This window comes from Oenanthe melanoleuca, chromosome 8, assembly GCF_029582105.1.
Source record: "Oenanthe melanoleuca isolate GR-GAL-2019-014 chromosome 8, OMel1.0, whole genome shotgun sequence".
Taxonomy (NCBI): domain Eukaryota; kingdom Metazoa; phylum Chordata; class Aves; order Passeriformes; family Muscicapidae; genus Oenanthe; species Oenanthe melanoleuca.
The window spans coordinates 9,735,352-9,753,833 of NC_079342.1; the positions used below are offsets into that span (position 1 = coordinate 9,735,352).

The 18,482-nt window shown below is 37.7% G+C and overlaps 1 protein-coding gene across 2 annotated transcripts in view; it reads left to right on the forward strand.

The window, feature by feature from the left end:
- The window catches only part of DPYD (dihydropyrimidine dehydrogenase), a 316,439-nt gene that overhangs the window by 149,890 nt on the left and 148,067 nt on the right, over nt 1-18,482 (forward strand). For both annotated transcript variants that reach the window (XM_056497180.1, XM_056497181.1), the window contains exons 12-13: nt 4,293-4,477; nt 11,378-11,593. In XM_056497180.1, coding sequence (XP_056353155.1) covers nt 4,293-4,477; nt 11,378-11,593 — 401 coding nt within the window. The remainder of the gene's footprint in view (nt 1-4,292; nt 4,478-11,377; nt 11,594-18,482) is intronic.

Genomic DNA, 18,482 nt, shown 5'->3' on the forward strand with positions numbered 1-18,482 from the left:
ATGCTGAATCTTAGCCATGATAATGTCTATTTTATTTTCTTGGAACAGCAAAAAAGAGAAATGAAAAATATCCAAGCAAAATCCAAGTACTGCCTTTGTAAAAAAAATTCCCTGAAATAGTAAGTTATTTGTGAACCAAGATATGTTTTATGAAAATGTTGGTAGTAGCTAACTATTGCATCGTGACTGAAGGGAAGAACTTTATTTCATAATTCCAGGAATCAGTCACAACTTCACTTTTACTTTTAGTACAACCATCATCTTTCTTGGAAACTGCAGCAGCAAACCCCAGGCTTACTGGTCCCCTAGTTCAACATACAGTCAAGATAACTTTTCCCAAGTTATTTACAATTTATACTTTAACCTACTCATAGTTAATTTTTATTTTTACAGTTTGAGAAGCATTTTCTAGGGAACAAAGGAAAAAAAGTTTGCAGAGCTGTGCCCTCATAAATGAAAAAGATTTTAGTTTTCCTTTGATCAAATATAGAACTCCAAATGGCACAGAAACCAGGAGTTCTGGAACTTAGAAGGACTGTTGAGTTTCTTCATGGAGCCTGCTCAGACAACTGGGTGACTTTGACCTCTGGGTACTGAAGCCTTGATTATCCAATGAGAGAGTAAAGGGGAGGCAGACAGGCTGTGATAGCCCAGCTGGGAATGCCCTGGCATCTCCCTGCTAGCACAGCATCTGCCTCTCACCAGCAGGCTTTGAGTCACCAGATTTGTAACTAAATTGTTACATAAAACTGAAATTTATATACATTCAAAAGATTCCTATTGAAATAGGCAGGAGTTTTCCTCCTGAGTCATTTGGAATAGGATTTTTCTCCACAAATATGTTTCCTGAACTAGTTTGGGTGCAGCAGTTCCACACTCTGAAATGGTTACCCATTCTCAATATCCAAAAGTGGCTTCATGATGATTTCTAAAGCCTTGTTTGCTTAGGGCAGAAATTCTGCTCTTTGACTCAATAGACATCAGGCACTTCTCCTTGCTGGTGACAGACAGAAAACAAAGTCAGTAGCAGCTTGAAGCAGGATTCTCTCCCACTGTAACTGGACCCAGCTTTATCCAGTCAAACCACTTTGTAATCCTGTTCAGGACAGTAGTTGGGGTAGAGAATGCTGGAAGCATGATTGTGCCTTTCTTTAGTTGGGCATTCAGACTGGGCAGTGTCAGCAGTTTATCTCTCAGTGCATGTGACAGCTGCAGTTACACAGTTTAGATTAAGAAAGTTACAGTGTATTTGCATTTTTCAGAAGTAATGCTACTGTTCGCTCTAAAGGAATTCTGTAAGATGGATATCAAAAATAACATTAATGAGCTACTAAAGCTAAAATTATAGGAACTTATGAAATTGGTTAAACATAAAAACCATTAAACTGTTTATTGAAGCTTCACAGATATACTGCAGCTAATGAGCATTTCTGCTATTTAAATAAGCCCAAATTGAACACACATTACATAGATGCATAATTAGTCATGGCAGTCACACAGAGACTCACTTTTAAAGCTTTATTTGAGGAATCTTTTCCATTTGATTTGTTTTGTTAATTAAAATATTTTTTTCTGTATTCACTTATATTTTAATATTGTTTTTCAAATGCTATAATTTGCTGCTGTGTTTCCATTTGTGTTTGTTTGCACTGTGAATATAGCGAATTTGGAAAATATATTCAGCACTGTCCTTTTGTTTGGTGTTATTTATGTTAGCATCACTTGATAGCAGTAGAATAATTAAATTGTATGGTGTCTTTCATCCAGAAGGATCTTTTCAAATGATATATAATATCTCACTAGGCTGGGGAGGAGATGGCAGCACAAACACAGGATTGTAATTTGATTTTCAAGAGAAAAGATATGTTAGTTTTAAACTTTGAAGACTGAAACTGAGAGGGTGAAGGTATTTAAAGACACTCTTTACCTCTGTCCCACATATTTAATATCTGATTTGCTTGTTCAATATCAAACACCAATTCAGAGAACCAATAATTCAAGCTCATGTTTGGCTCTTGGGCTCTCTCTCACCCTTGCAGGGGCAGAGAAGGGACTGAAGACAAAATTTCTCCCCTTCTTTGTGCAGGTGGTGTAGGAGGTGATCCCTTCAGCCTCCCAGCTGCACCACCCAGGAGTATCAGACCCAAATTGTGAGGATGTTAGGAGCCCTTATATAAAATGCTTTTGAACCATACCCTTTTTTTTTTATATAACCTAAATCTTGGAGATTATAAGAAAGAAAGAAAGAAAGAAATAGCAGTTGGATATCATGTCAACCTTGCCACCAGGGAAATGTTCTTTCTTGATTTTAAAAATACTGCTCAGGCAGACAAATCCCCAGGCCTGGAGAGATGTTTCAGGTGAAGATATGTTGGGCATTCTTCACACTCAAAAAGCTTTTGGTATAATTATGTCCAGACAGCTATTTTAGAACAAAGCAATTCAAAGAGATTTGAGAAATGTAATAGATACAGGATAACAGAGGTAATACCCTATTTTTCCACAGGATGAAATAAGTAGTCAGAACTTCCAGTTTTACATAAGTTCTTTTGAAAAACTACATTTTCAACAGCATGTTGTCCTCAGACACCTTTACTGTGGTCCAGTCCTGTCTCAGACAGAAGTCATTTATTAAATCCTGAATACCAAATCCTGCAGTACCAAGTTTTCCTCTGGTTTTTTCCAAACATGTCTTTACAAGCCTGTACATATTTAACTTGTGAGAGCTGTCTAGACCACATGCTGAGATGGTACCACTGCATGCAATAATTTATCCTATATATGACAAATATAAGATGATCAAAAGCTTTCTTGAAGTACAGACAGTCTGAGGCACAAAGAGAAAGTTAATGTATCGATTTCTGAAGGATTTTTGATTAAACTGCTATCGGCCAACTCTTTCCTTTTAAAAAACCCCACAAACAGAAAAAGCCCAAACCCAAACAAACCAAAACCTTCATTTTCCAGATGAAAGATGTCTCAGTCTGAAGGTTGTGTTCCATGTCATCTTTCAGTAATTTAGATATTTTTACAGGAAATAATTTCTTTAGTTTTTGAGTTTGTTGCCAAATATTGTTTTTGTCAACTTAAGCCACATGTATATGCCAGGTGGGAGAGACTGTGCAAGAAATAGGTCCTGCAGATAGATTAAATACTTCTTGTAGAAAATCTGCTACAGTCTTTCAGTTAGAACTGTCTTCTCTGATTCAGGCTTCTGAACAAGTTGCAAAAAATTCCTTTGAGTGCTCTGGGTATGTTTGTAAATGCCAAGGTTGGGGAGAAGAGTGTAGGTGGGACAAATAGGTGACAATGTTTGTGCCTTGCTTCTTGTTTAATTATTTTGCCCCTGATTGTACATAGCCTCCACTTTGAAACACACTTGTTATATATGATCTGGAGGTGAAAGGAGACACAGAACCTTGGATGGAAATCCCATCACTGATGTGTGGGAGAGCTGTGTTTGAAGCTTGCTCTGTACTGCTCTGAGGTGTGTGCTGGGACAATACCAAGGTTTTGCCCTTAGAATTGGAGAAACCTTCATTTTAAACTGGCAGGTTTCTCTTACATTTATGGCAGTGCAACTACATCAGTTTAATTGACCTTGGCAATCTGCATTATCCAGTGGTATGGCCCTGAGAGACATTGCAATTTTAAATTACATTTTATTGCAGAATGTTTGGTTACTGCAGACAAAGCTGTATAGCCCCACCATTTTGATAGATGCCATCAGAATTTGCTAAAAATATTTATTGAAAAGATTATTCTCTTAATGAAGCTACTTTAAAGTGCCTTGTGAATATAGTAATTTAAAAATATTAACAATATTTTTCTGAGCATTTATTTGTATTTAATGACATTTATATAATGCTATGCAGTATATTTTTTTTTTATTTTCACATCCACATTATTTGGAGGACAATAATATTTCACATCTATTTCATGTCTATATGTGCTCTTTTCTAACAGCATGAAAAATATTAAGATCTCTTAATACATGCTCTAAAAAATTGAGAAATTGTAGTGAAAAAGATGCAAAATATTTGTCTTCTTGTAACCATTTAATTTTGATTGTGGATTTATAGTTTTGTTCTTAATATGTGTAACAAGGTTTGAAGTGAAACTTTCTTCCAGGATGTTCTGAATTTGAATATTAAGTCAGATGGCTTTGACTTTAATGAGAGATATCTTTCTCAACATTAAATTTTCTAATTGTTATAGGCATATATTTGACAGATTTTAGCAACAGGTTTTTCTTTCTTTAATGAACATATTTGTGATTTATTTGATTGCAGTCAGAGAGGCCATGGCACCTATCAAGTTTAACAGATGGGGTCTCCCTGAAGTAGACCCAGAAACGATGCAGACAAGTGAGCCCTGGGTGTTTGCTGGGGGTGACATTGGTGGCGTTGCCAACACGACGGTGGAATCAGTGAACGATGGCAAACAGGCTTCCTGGTACATGCACAGATACATCCAGGTGACTTCTGCAGAACTCTTCTTCTGTTTCCCAGTTTGATCTGCTTTTAGATACTTCTAGAAAGAATTTCATTTTGATTAATTATACAAATTTTGAGAAACTCATACCTGGATTATCTGGTGATTAGAACATTACAGATTCATTCAGCTTGGGTCACATATTGGAGTTTGGGTAGATGAACTCAGCTTTCTTACATTATCTTAACACTAAAATTCAAGCAACATTTTCTTGGCCTCAGCTCTGAATTCCACTCAAGGGTAGTAAGCCTCCCTACTCAAGAGACACTGCAAGCAGAAGCCTTAATTGGGTAATTGGGGAAAAGGAATGAGCTCCATAAGTATTCAAAAGTAAAATCTTCCAGTAGTGCATAAAGTAAAAATTGACTTCTGCCAATGTTGTTACCTTGGGAAGACATTTTTAGTTTACCAACAGCTTACAGAATGTTGGGGTTATCTACACTGGAACATGAGTTTGCTCTGATAAGACTGATCAGCTGGGTACAAGTGCTTGACACAAACTAAATATTGAATACACAGAGACAAATAATGCAAAGGAGAATTTAACTGAGAAATGTGATATCTACAGATGACTTGAAAAACCTGGTAACCACATGTCTCCCTTTGGTTATCCTTGCATGTTGCTGACTCGTCCCTAATTTTTCTAGTAGAAGAGCACAAAGTCTGGAGGAGCTGAATAGAAACCTGCTGAGACAGAGACACACCCTAGAGAGCCGACTGACAAAAAGTGTGTTGGTAGTGCAGGGAACTTTTAAGAAACATGATACATGATTCATTCTCCCACATAAAGAGGTTTGAACAACTGAAGTTGGGACTGTAACAGCTCAATGTCTTTCTCCCCCATCCATCTGCTCAAAGCCTCTCTGATTGCATGTTTGTGCAATTTCATGCTGTTGGGGTCTGATTTCACTTCCTAAAAATACTTCAACTGAAAGCTTGTTGTTAGTATCTGTGCATATTTTTTCGCACTTGTTCTAAAGCTCTGTTTGTGTCCTGCCTTCTTAGACCCTAAGAAAATGCTGAGTGTGAAACATCTTTAATCCCCGACCTGCTTGCTTAATTTCTCAATGCACGGTGATTTTTGGGTAACTATGGTAGGGAGAGAAGGTATCTCCTTGTTTTTGTCTCCTTATTCAACCTCTTAGAAATACAGACATCATTTATAAAACCCTCCTTTATTGTGTTTCTTCCTCCTCAAAGCTTTCCTCCCTCCCCCGTTTGGAATGTATTTAATACTTAGGAAAAAATCTGAATAGTCATGGCTTGAGAATCAGAATTTTAAATCAAGCAGACTTGTGATATTAGAGCATTTCTGTTACCCTTTGCAGGTTTCAAGGCAGCTTATTCAACCTTACAGTCTCACCAGGAAGCTAATGGGAAAGCCTTACAGCAATCTTCACAGGAAAGTTTCCAAATGTCAAGTGTCACCTTTCCAGCTGTTAGATGAATGGATTGCCCAAGGGCATTTATTTGGATGTGCAGCCCTTGTACAATCTGGCTGCTGTGGTGCAAAATGCTGTAATTTGGCAATTTACTTCACCAGTGTTTTGACCTGGTAGAAATTTTAGTGACTGGAGGAGTTTGTTTTAAAAGAAGTTGTTTAGAGAAGGCTGAGAGAATGATTGTATGACCCTACTGTTCATAGGAACAGGTGTGTGCATGTGTGCCTGCCTTTGTGCACATGCACTCAGTTCACAGCAGAACTGTATTCTGGAAACTTCCAAAAGCAAATGAAAAAATACTTTGCACTCCACCTTACTTTCTCTCTTCTGTGGGATTCTAAAGCAGGCAACCATCCTGAATCAAGTACACAATAAATTTTAAAGAAATGTAATGATAGTGTCTATGTTTCAGTTAAGGGGTGGCCATTTCCAAAATCACTGACTATCTCAGCACCAGGACCTGTAAATGATGCAGTCAGTCTTCATCAAAACAAAACTATTCCACAGGATTTCTCAACTAATCCGAGACAATGTCAGAGTGTAACTCAAACCCACCCTGCTGACTACTTGCAGAATGCAGTGTTTGAACAGCACGCTGCTTGTATCCCAACCTACTCCAGGCAAAAGGCTAAGGGAACAGATGGGGCTGGTTTGTGCCCTGGAACTCCAGTCACTGCAAGCTCTGGCACGTGGTCAAGTCAGGCGTGAGATCCAGACTCCAGGACTCTTCAGCAGAAATGCCTTATGTTCAATACTGAGAGTTATTTACAGAAGCTTCTTGGCTGCTCTTATGCTGGAAACTTTCCATCATTAGTTGCCTAAATATCTCCTGCCTCTTAACATATTCCTCCCACTATATGAGGCATAGGTTCAGCTCAGAAATTGTTGCCTGCAGCTGTGTCAGGTTACTTTCTATAAACATGACCAGTCAAAGCATAACTAAGGATAGCTGTAGTAAACCTGTTGGGAAATACAATCAGTCTTCCTAGAACCATTCCTTGCAAGGCTTTAGAGATCCAAACAGAATCAGCCCAATTCTTGCAACTTTCTACTACTCACATTTTCTCACAATTCAGGCTTCTTTTGTTATTCCACAAATGATGTAAAAATTTCAATTAAATAATAGTGATTGATTTACTTTGGGGATTGTAAGCCTTCACTTTTTTCCAACAATGACTTTATGATCCTGTGCAGAAGCATTATAGGCTTTCATTTTGACCATTCATTTATTTTTGATCTGTGAATGGATTTAATAGTATAATAGTTATATGCAGGATAACTCACAATTATTGCAGGATGAACTTTTAATTTTCTGTGCCTATCTTGAGGGCAAAAACAGTTCCAGTGTTTTCTTGGATGACTGTGCCAGTCTTAATGCTTCACTCCTGTTCTATTTGTACACTAACTTGTGGGCTATTTTCCCCATATATGACAGTCAAGCTGCAATCTTCTTCTCACTAAAATCCCTCTTTAAAAGTGACTTTTTTTCTAAATCACAGTAAGTTCTCATTTATTTAAATCTATTTTCTTCTTTACTGTAGCCTTCCAGAGCAAAGTTTCTTTTATATTTTTCCTAGACTGAAATGTACATGATACATTTAGAGAATAGAGGTCTGGATCCCAGCTGATATAAATTGCACTTCACTAAGACATTATTTGAGATGAATTTTGAGCATATCATGGTGATATTTTGAACTATGATTGTACATTTTCTATTTTTTCTTTACCTATGCTGTCAGAAAATATATGGGCTTTGTATCTGAAGAGTATAGTGTTGATTCTTTATCAAGATTGACCATTCTCATATATTCCTTGAGCATATACATTATTTCATGATCAGTACCAGAACTGGGAGGTTCCCAAGAAGCTTGAATTTGAAGCCATTAGTTATATTGTCTGTTTCTTTTCAAGATAACTGCAGGGAAAAAATGAATGTCCCTTTGATTAGCTAGAACAATGTATGAAACACTAGCATGCAGCAATAAAGCAGCCTTTGCAAAAAAAGGTGAAATAAAGGCAGGTTCAGGAAGCCTGGTAATTCAGTTGCTTGCCTCTGAATAAGCAATATGTCTGTTATAGAAGGAGAAAAGCAGGAAGGAGCTTAGAAAATCTGTGTCAAAGTGGACAGAGCCTGAGCAAACCTGATGTAGCTGACACTGCTTTGAGCAAGGATGGGGGATGAGATAGTCCCCTGGGGTCCTTCCAACCACAACCATTCAGAGATTGTGTGAAATAATATAAACATATTTACCACAAAGCTAATAAATGGATAATTGGAGAGAAGACAGCAGAAGCAAGGGAAAAAAGACATGTTTTAAGATCAGACTTTTAATGGAGAAAGTCAGAGTAAGATGGAAGTATTCAGAAAAACTCTTCTAGGCAGTAGGACTTGTGGAGAAGTCACTCTGTGAAAAATAACAGTAATACAACTACTTGCTTTCACAGTCTGTCTTTGTTAAAGGCCAGAAAATGTAGTTAGACCATATCACTCTGGTTAGGAATTTTCTCCATCTAAAGAAAATTAATGTCAAAAATTGCATCAGGTCTAAAGCTGAATTCCTGTCTCTAGCCCTGCACAGCAGCTCCTGTGCTTTTGCCTTCAGGCCAATCCTTTACCCTGTTTAGGGTAAATCAAGCCCACTGCCTGCAACGTGCTGGGGATTTTCCCCCACCCTGTTCCAGTCTCCAAAAAATTGTTCTGATTGTAAAAAGTACCTGCAATATTGGTAGCTCAGGTGGTTCGCATCAAATTAAGAGGAAGAATGGGCCACACTTTTTGTCCCCTACTTCTAAAAATCAAGAGAAGAGTTATTATAAATAAACTCTTGCCTGCAGGCTTTCTTTTCCTATTTGTTTGTGCAGTGTCAGGGAAATCCTGCATTATAAAGATGATTTCACTTTCAGGAATCTATATACCATTTTTGTTGCCTTTGTAGAAAAAAATTTGCTTTGTAAAAAACAATGCATCAAGGCTTATAAAATATATTTATTTTATAACTATTGTCCTGAAAGCAAAAAAAACAGAGCAAAAGAGGAAGTGATAAATCTCCAAAGATGTATTGCCACTGACTACTGAACCTTCAGCTGCATCTTGCCCTTGTGTTTTTTTAGTTACTTGGTTTATTCCATTGAAACCTTTTGTATTTCTCCCCCTGCCACCTCTGCTTGGGTCACTTCATCATTAACAAACCATAAGGCACATTTTGCAGGGCCTGAGTGCATATGGGTGGAATTCTTTGTGGTTCTGCTCTTTGGAAGGGAAGTAAGGCAGGAAAAATGGGCCCCTGTATATGGTTTGGGAAGTGGCTTTAGGCTGGTTTGAATGATGGCATGCAGGAGGCAAAGCCTATTCCTACATGGGTTATTTTCAACCATGTGCTTCAAAAGTCTTTCACTGCTTTGGTGGTTTTTTTTTTTTTTTCTTTTTTTTTTTTTGTTTTAATTGTTCTGCTTGGGCAAAGAAACAGTACAATGGAACTTCAGGTTCAGATTCAGCACTCTCTGCCTGTTTGTCTATAACAAATGATATTTACATTTGTACAAGCTATGAATAGCTTGTGATCAGTCCCCAGACTGAAATGTATTCACAGACAACATTTGAACAATTCTGAATAGCAAATTAATTCGAAGTAGAAAATTGGGTTTATTGCTCACATGTGCACAAAGACTGGAGTTGACCAAACAATTTTCCTTAAGTCTTTCTGTGATGTCATTCTCACAGAATGAAAATCCAAGAGTTTTTGGTAAGAGTTCAGAATATCAGTGTTGATTTCAGAGGACTTCCCCACTTTCAGATATGTAGGAGACAAAAAGTGCTAGCATTTAAAAAATGCTTTAATTTGAATTGTGTGATCCAGGATTTTTGGGTTTGGGATTGCAAACAACATTTTACAGTTGAAATATTAGATAAGAAAAACAAACAAACAAAGTTAAAAGAATGAAATCAAACTCAAAGTAATAAAAAGATAAAAAGACAAAACTGTCTTTTATTTTTAGGAATCTTTAGAAGTTGATTTTTCCACCCATCATACAGGCTAGGACAATTCTACTACTTTCAATGCTTTCAAGCCATTAGAAAATTTGGCCCCAAAATTTGTCCTCTTTGTCCAAGGATTCAAAGATCTGGGGTCAGAATAGTGTGAAGGGAATCCACACAGTCCCAAAACCAAACAGACATGAACTCTCGGGTTTTAAACCAGCCTGGGAAACAAAAGGCACTAAAAAAGACAAAAAAGTCCTCATCTGTGCTTATCAGTTTTCACTGGTAAAAATTGATTAAATGAGTTTCTTAAAAAAAAAAAAAAAAAAAAATCCAAAAAGCCAGAAGGCAGCAATTCCTGGGTGGCTGAGGTTTTTAGTCTGCTAAAGAAAATCTTCTCCAGACTTCAAGTATTGGTCCTTTTTGTTCTGCTGAGAAAAATCTTCTTTTTAAAGATAGAAGAAACTGCTGTGTTCTTAGCTGTGACTTATTAGGAGCACAGACATTGCAGGGCTTCACTGTGTTGGAAGTTCCTGCTTTGTTTCTTCATGATTTTATTGAGTCAAACATTTGAGTGAACAGAGATTTCAATTCTACCCATCACAGCCCTGATTAGGATGCTGTTCAGTATCCATAAACGGAAAAAGTTTTTCTCTCTACAATTTTTATATTATTAAATGCAACACATACATTGAATGCTTTTCACAGACTCTTCAGGGAAAAGACTCTTTCAAATGAAAACAAAGCTGCCACTGTGGTGGCACAGCCATAATGTATATGATGCTTTTGATGGCAGTCAGGCTCTTAACTTTTTTCAGTCTTGAAGTATATTCATACTACTACAATTAAATATAAACCTAGTTTCATATTTAGTTTTAAAAATTAGTTTTGCATAGGTATACAATTCTGTAGACTATATAAAATCATTCAGAGTGGGGGAAAAAGGCTCAGAGGTTCATGGAGTTAGGGCTGTGATCCTCCACATGATGCTTTCCCTCATTTTTCACAATTTCTTATACATTTTAGATATTGGCATGTGAGAAGAGAACTAGAAAAGCCCTGTCTGCACACCCTGGATTTTTTTTCAATCTCACTGTTACTGACTGCTGTAAGGAGCAGAGGTGGCTCTTCAGAAAGGCTGAACACACCTTTGGACTGAACCAGGCTTATCAGTACAGGATGTAAAGCACATCCAGATGTTTCTTCATTATTTTTGTTGCTGTCATTCAGTTATTTCTAGCATAGCATATTATTTCAGCATGAAGACTATTTGGGCTAAAGATGAGTGGTTGCATGCTTTGCTGATTTTCAAGTCCAATCACAGAACAGAATACTTAAACTTTGGGTTATTATATATTAAGTATTCTCTTATTAGGATTAATGATAAATTGTTTAAAAATAGATCAGAAATTCGGTGATTTACTGTTGTTTTGTTTTGTTTTGTTTTGTTTTGTTTTTACAGTCTTTGTATGGTGTTGCAGTTCCTACAGTTCCAGAGCTACCTCTCTTCTATACTCCTATAGATTTGGTGGATATCAGTGTAGAAATGGCTGGACTGAAGTTTCCAAATCCCTTTGGCCTTGCCAGTGCAACCCCTGCTACCAGTTCTTCAATGATTCGGAGAGCATTTGAAGCTGGATGGGGCTTTGCTGTCACTAAAACATTCTCCCTGGATAAGGTAAGGAAATATTTTAATGTGTCTGTGCATAACTGAAAAATCTGAATCTTTGGGGAATGGCTGTGTTATAGCCAACTAGCATAAAGATAGCAGGGCAAGTTATAATATGTTGTGTAGTTCAGCTGGTCTGTGAGCTTTCCACAGTGCAGTGACACAATTTCTGGTTCTGTTTGTTGTTACATTCTTCCCATATATTGCCCTAGCTTCTAATATTTGCCAACCATTAAGTGAAAAAATCCTTTTTTTAAAATATTGCAGTGAAAATGTGTACTGTGAAGGATCAGAATGTAAAAGGAATGAGTAACAGCTTTGTCACATAACTCATGAAAGGCAGATTCTGTGCCAGAGGCTGCCAAGATAAGCCATTGAACTGGAGGTGCAGTTGCAAAGTGATAATGTGGCTGCAAAGAGGAGGCTGGGTGGGTAGTGGAAGAGAAGGATGGAGGCAACATAAAACCAACCCATGGAGAGAAGAGCACAGTGACATCAACCCTAAGGAACATATAGTGGAGGAGGAAGGAGTTAGAATGAAGTCTTGGAGCCTATGGCTCCGTGTGGCACCTTAATAAAAGCATTTGGTGTAGTTTTAAGCTTGTTTGAATTCAGGAGAATTGCAACTTCTTATTGCTACATTCAAAATGGTAAAGTGAGAATGAGCAAGAAGTTTAGACAGTGAAAGAAAATAACAGCTTTGATAAACAGATCACAGAGAAAAGAAACAGGTTTTGGATTGAGATGTAGATATGGTTTGACTTGTGGAGAGAGGAAGAAAAGCAAAGGTGAGTCCTTGAAGATAGGCCTGAGTAACAGTGAGTAATAGCAACATGTAACAGTATGTACATATAAACCAGTAACAAACAGTAGTGTGGGCTGAAGAAAGCTTTTGAATTTAATTTGGATACAAGGGCCCTTTATTCTTGGTTCGGAGGGGAGATATACAAGGGTACTGATGGATGGAGCAGAAGAGAAAAGGTGGATTTGTTCCTCCACCACCTTTCCATGGGTACGTACCATAGGTGAATTAACTATAGTGGGTGCCCCTCTAGCAGGAGGAAGATCTAAGGAAAAATGGTGTATTGCTGCAGAATCCTGTAAAATATGTCAGGCTGGATTCTGCTGTCACACCTGAAACAGCCTTGAGTGTTCATCTGGATTGCAGTGGAGATTCCAATCTACTTCACAGGGCTTCTTATTAAAACACTTTTTAGGACATAAATGTCATTAAGTGTGTTTACAACTGACTTACATGTATAACATACATAGCTGTAATTATTCAGTGCCTAGGCTACAGGCAACCCATAGCAAGTACTGAGACTTATTTTTTGATCAGTGTTATTGCTGGTATGCTGGCAGTCCTGCCAGACTGCACGTTGATTACTGTGCATCTCGAGAGCTAAACAGACACAGGCTGAGTTCCAGCTTGGGTGGGAGTTCAGGAGGAAAGACATGCATGCTGTAGGAAGTGATGTTGGTGCTATACTAAGCAGCAGACTCTGAGTCATTTCTGAAATGGCGACTGCAAAGTGTTCCACTGGATGCTCTGGAGGTGTGACTCAGATGAAGAGCTTCCAAGTTTTTTTAAAGTATTTGTTGCAATAATATATTGCAGGTATTATTTAAGTTAATAAGTTCAGAAAAGTGCTACCTAAAAGTGAATTCTAGTTCAGTGCCTAAACTCTGGAATTATGCTGTGTCTTGTAGAACTGTGTCCCACCTAAGTGCTGCCTAGTTTTTCTATTACTGTATTCCTCCCAGTACTGCACTTCCCACTGGTGTATTTGTGGCAGGATTTAAGATGCTTGGCTGAGAGGTGCTGCAGAAGCAAAATTGCTTTTATTTATCAGAGTAAAATGTACTTAATACTTCAAAAATAACTGTATCAGATGGGAAGAAAAGCTCAGTAAGGTAACAGCAGTTCTTATGTGAACTAGCTATTGTGGAAAGGCTGCTCTTGTACACTTAATGCTAGAACAAGTTGTTATGAGAGAGTTTGAAATATTATAGGTTGCTATAATATGCAAACATTTTTATTTGTTTGTTTGGTTGTTTTTTTATTTTAACTTAGCTTCTGATTATGTAGATGTGCAATTTTCAGCAGGGAGCAGAATGCTCTCTTGGGCTGGGGTACCAAAGGTGGGATTTCAGACTGAGCTGTCCTGCCCAGCTAGTCAAAGCAAACTGCACAGCAGGATTAAGAGTAAGGATCTCCTGTCTATGTCTGCAGAGCTGGTGGGAGGAGGAGGAGCAGCTCCCCAGACAGTGCAGCTCCCAAGAGTGGAAGAGGTTCTGGGAAGGGAGAGAGCTTGCTAGACACAGTTTTTTTGGCAGCTGAAGCTTTTCCACTTCAGCCTTGATTGTGTGTGGTGCAAGTAGGATTCTGTGTTCTTCCCTTGTCTCCTCATTTGATGTGTCCTGGTAAGGCTTAACTGCTGGGCTTCTGTCTGACTTGCCCAGCACAACCTGCCTGTGTGGCCATGGGGAACTTAGCAGCAGCAGAAATTCTCCCTTTTCCAGAACCAGTGACTGAATTTGCCACTGTTCAGTCGCTGATAGGAGAAACCAGTGAATTCCCTGTTTATCATGGGCATCCCTTGGCACTTCAGCAAAAGTGACTGATGCAGACTAAATATGAGTGACATATAGGTGGTGAAAAGCAAATACAGCCCAATCACAAATTTCCATACATTAACTACAGTGTGATGGAATAAGGTCAGAGAGAAAAGCATGATAAATCTTGGAAGAAGGGGATCCAAGGACAGAGATAAAAAGGACTCAGGCTGGAGAGCTGTGATTCTTGTAAGACACAGGATTTATTTCATATGAGCTACTTCTCCTTTTCTCTCTTTCATCTTCTAGCACAGAGAGATCTTCTAAAACACAAGGCCAGGGATCCCTGCAGCCCATGGGAGACCCTGCTGCCTTGTACAGAGGAGCTGTTGGGTAACAGTGCTGGAGCTCAGCATCTGGACAGGAATTTACTCCCCTGGTCTTTTTAATCCTGTGTCATTGCCTCACCTTGAAAGCTTCACATGCTGCCCAGAGGGAGGGAGCACAGAGCACAGTGTTTCCTGCCGTGCTCCTCCCTCTTTAAACACCCACGTTCCTTGTTCAGAATTGTCTCCATACCTACCCTTGTAACATTTTCTGTTTCTAGAGTGAGCATTTCAACTGTGAGTGATTCAGCAAAGTTTGTTCTTGCATACTACTGTACTATTGTTGAAACCTACAGAAAGGCTAACGTAAGAACTAGCTGAAATTCCTTCTGGGTATTTATACTTCAAAATATACTGCACTCTGCAGGTGCTGGGTATTATAGTGTATAGCAAATATTAATCATAGAGGACTGTACCTCTATGTGTCTGTTGGTATCTATGAGGGAGATAGTGACTTGTAGAATTTTATTTAATAAATTAAACATCTTTGCACAGCTGCTTTAGTATCAACTAGGTTTGATTTCTTCCAGAAAAGAGAACTTCTGCTTTTGAAATGGGCAATCACTAGGAAAGACAAATGGTAGCAGAATAGAAGTGCCCCTTCACATACCTTTTTCTATATTCATGTCTTCCCTTTTTGACTGCATCAATAGCCCCTTGCTGTGTTAGTTCAAATAATATTTCTGTCTTATTCAGATAACTGTATGCAGCAATATGTTATTTGTAAATTCTGTTTGCAAGGTATTGAAGGGAAATGGGGGAGCTGCATATCATAGAGTCCACAATAAATGGATACCAATTATTACCTCTTTTAGAGCTTAGATGAACAGAAAACTACATGCAGAATGACAGATACTGCATTAATTAGACACATAACTGTGAGTGGGAGGGTCTTAGGAGAAGTGCAATACTGAGCTGGTTTATTTACTAAGAATTTATTAGTGAGTATTGTTTAGAACACAAAATTTGTGTTAAAACCTGCAATCAGAAAGTTTATATAAACATAGTATCAAAATAAGTCAAAGGTTATATGAGGTGTGTAAATCCCTATGCCATATTCACTACCACAGTGAGAAGTTTATAGCAGGAATTAGGGTTTTATCAGCTGAATCCAGGCTTTGTTGTTCTCTCACTGCATTGTATGGGCTGTTTAGAAAGATGAAAAAAACAACTGGGTTAGCAGAAATGTTTGCTTTGATTTTTAGATGCTTCCTTCACTTCTAAAATTTAATTCTGATTAATCAGATACATCTGTCTTTATTTTGTTGTGACATGCATTGATTTGTGATGCTGTCGCTTCCAATAATGCAGAAACAGTTGCCTTTATTATGAGAACCAACAGAAATCAACGTGCAGACTAACTTCATTTCTAATCTTTAATTTTTTTTCATTACATATGGAGCAAGTTGCGTGGATGATTTTAAAAACAAAGCTACAATTAAAACTAGATTAAATTTGAACTAAACCATAACAAACTTTCTAGCTATAATATATGTTTATTCAGTTTACAGATGTAGATTTTAAAATACATTTTCAGAACCATTTCTAAATAAAAATGATTGCTGGCAGAGAATTAATTAATTTTCCCAGTGTATATTGCATTTCTATGTGCTGTTATTACAATATACATATTCAGACTTCAGCTAGTTCTGTCTCTGTACATTTGCACCTCACTTCATAATTGAAGGTGGTAAAAAAATCACAGTACAATGATGCATTGTTTTCCATAACATTAGTATTTCACAGAAGTGAATCTGTATTACAAAATGTATATTTTTTTATGATATTACAGCACAGTAATTTAGATTAAACTAGTTATAATTTATGGTGCCAAGCCAAAAAGCTATTTAAGATGCATTAAAATGCAGAACCATGACATTTGAAATTCTGATGTTCTTAATATGACAAAGGTTATTCTATGGAGTTTTGCTATAATATGAAATATTAATATTTCACAATACAGTTTTGATGAAGTACAATTTGCCTAGCTTGCATATGATAAAGAAATTAAATGCTTACCAAGGGAGTTCAGTGAGAATTAGAGCCCCGCCTGAACATCTGCTTGAAATGTTATTATCCTGTCCTACTGACAGCATTGCTCCCTCATTGTTTTTCAAGATTGACAGCTGAATATTGTACTGCTTTCTGCAGCAAATATGTCTAGGTGAACTTTGTTTGGTTTTTAGGAATTTAGAACATGCTTTTGATTTCCATCCTATAATTTTTTTTATACTCTTGACATTTGTAGATGCCAGATTGAGGTCTAGTATGCTGTAGCAAAGATAGACCATTGACTTGCAACGAAATGCCAGTTGATATCTCAGTAAACAGAAATATTACTATTCTTTATTGTGTGGTCTGTATGAAAGCTGTATGGGCTTTCTTTGGGGAGACAAATGATCAGATTGTTAATGTCAAATATAAAAGGGACTGTTTGCCTTTCTACTAAACAGCAATAGACAACTTTTATTAACTACGTTTTTTGAACAGAAAAATGAGCATTTTGTGGGATTCCTTAGCATGTAACACCCTTAAGTAAAATTATTTTCTTGCTTTACAAGTTTTAAAATTATTATTATTTATTTTAGTATTCTTAGCAGTTATTTATGTCCTTTATTTTATTCCATATTTCTGAAGGAATTTTAGTAAGTACCATCTTTATTGTTTCATAATTTTTGTATTTTAGATCAGTGTATAAAATCAGCGAAGTTCAACAGGAGAGGTAAAAGGCTATGCTAGGGAAGTGCTATAGAATGTAATTATTAGATTTTAAAATGCTGTAGTTCTGCCATTTTACTTTTTTACAGGAAATGTGTTATTTATCCACAAAAAAGGGACAAATCATTCTGTGAATCTGAGTAAGTAGCAGGAAAGCAGACTTTCCTCCTCTTTCCCTGAGAAAAAGTATTTCTCTGATATGTTCAACATAAGGACCAGATCTCATCTCTCTACTTAGTTTTACCCTCTCTCTGACCCAGTTTAAAGAAGGCTGGAGACTTCTTTGTATGCAGATAACTTTAAAAGCTTCTAAATTGCTGTCTGAGGAAGTGGAAAGGACTGCATTTAACCATTCTTGTTCCTCAGTCCATACACCTGGTGATGTAGAGGTTTGGCATATCTTCCCCCTGGAAGAGATGTAGCACAGCCTGAACACAGAGAGAGACCAAAGCCAGGACTGAGAGCTTTAAGAAAATGATTTTTGATAAGCCAAGGCCTTTCTACCACAGCTGAAGTCTGCACAGGTAGATGCACACCTTAAACTGATCCAGGTATGCATCTTGACACCACTGACTTGGCAAGTGAGGCACTTTGTACCATTTAAAAATCTGTTTTTGCCATCTGGTTATTTTGGCCAATTAGTATTTTGAATGCTGAAGATAACAAACAGCATTTTTAAAGCAAGAGTTTAACAACAATCCATAAAAAGTTTCTCTCTCTCTGTGATTGTATTTGCTACTTTGGAAATAAAAACTTCTTACAAGTTCGTGATAAAAAATGAAACCTCTGGGGAAATGTTTAGTCCCACTCTTCCTGTAGCAGTAAATATCACAGAAATGCTGCACTTCTTCTGCAGTGGGAGTCTCATTTCTGCCCAGAGTCTCTCATGGAGCAGTCTGTTGTCTCAAGGCGTGGAGCACAGTGTGACAATTCATCAGTGAAGACAGAGGGATCTGTCATGCAGGGGTGTTGCACATTGAGTCAGTAAACCTCATCTGTGCTAAAGGACAGACTTTTACAAACAGAGCATCAGCAGTTTTCTTCCCATGTGATCTTTTTTTCTGCCATCCACCCTCCTGGAGCAGAGTGAGTGTGGCTGTAACTTTTACACCTTGAGCTCGTGGTGTCAGTTCCACAGAGCCTAAGCTGGCAGTGGATACCTTCCTCAGAGCTGCACTCAAAGCTGGCCAGCAAAGGTAGAACCAGACACATGTCTAAAACTGGTTCTCAGTAGGCTG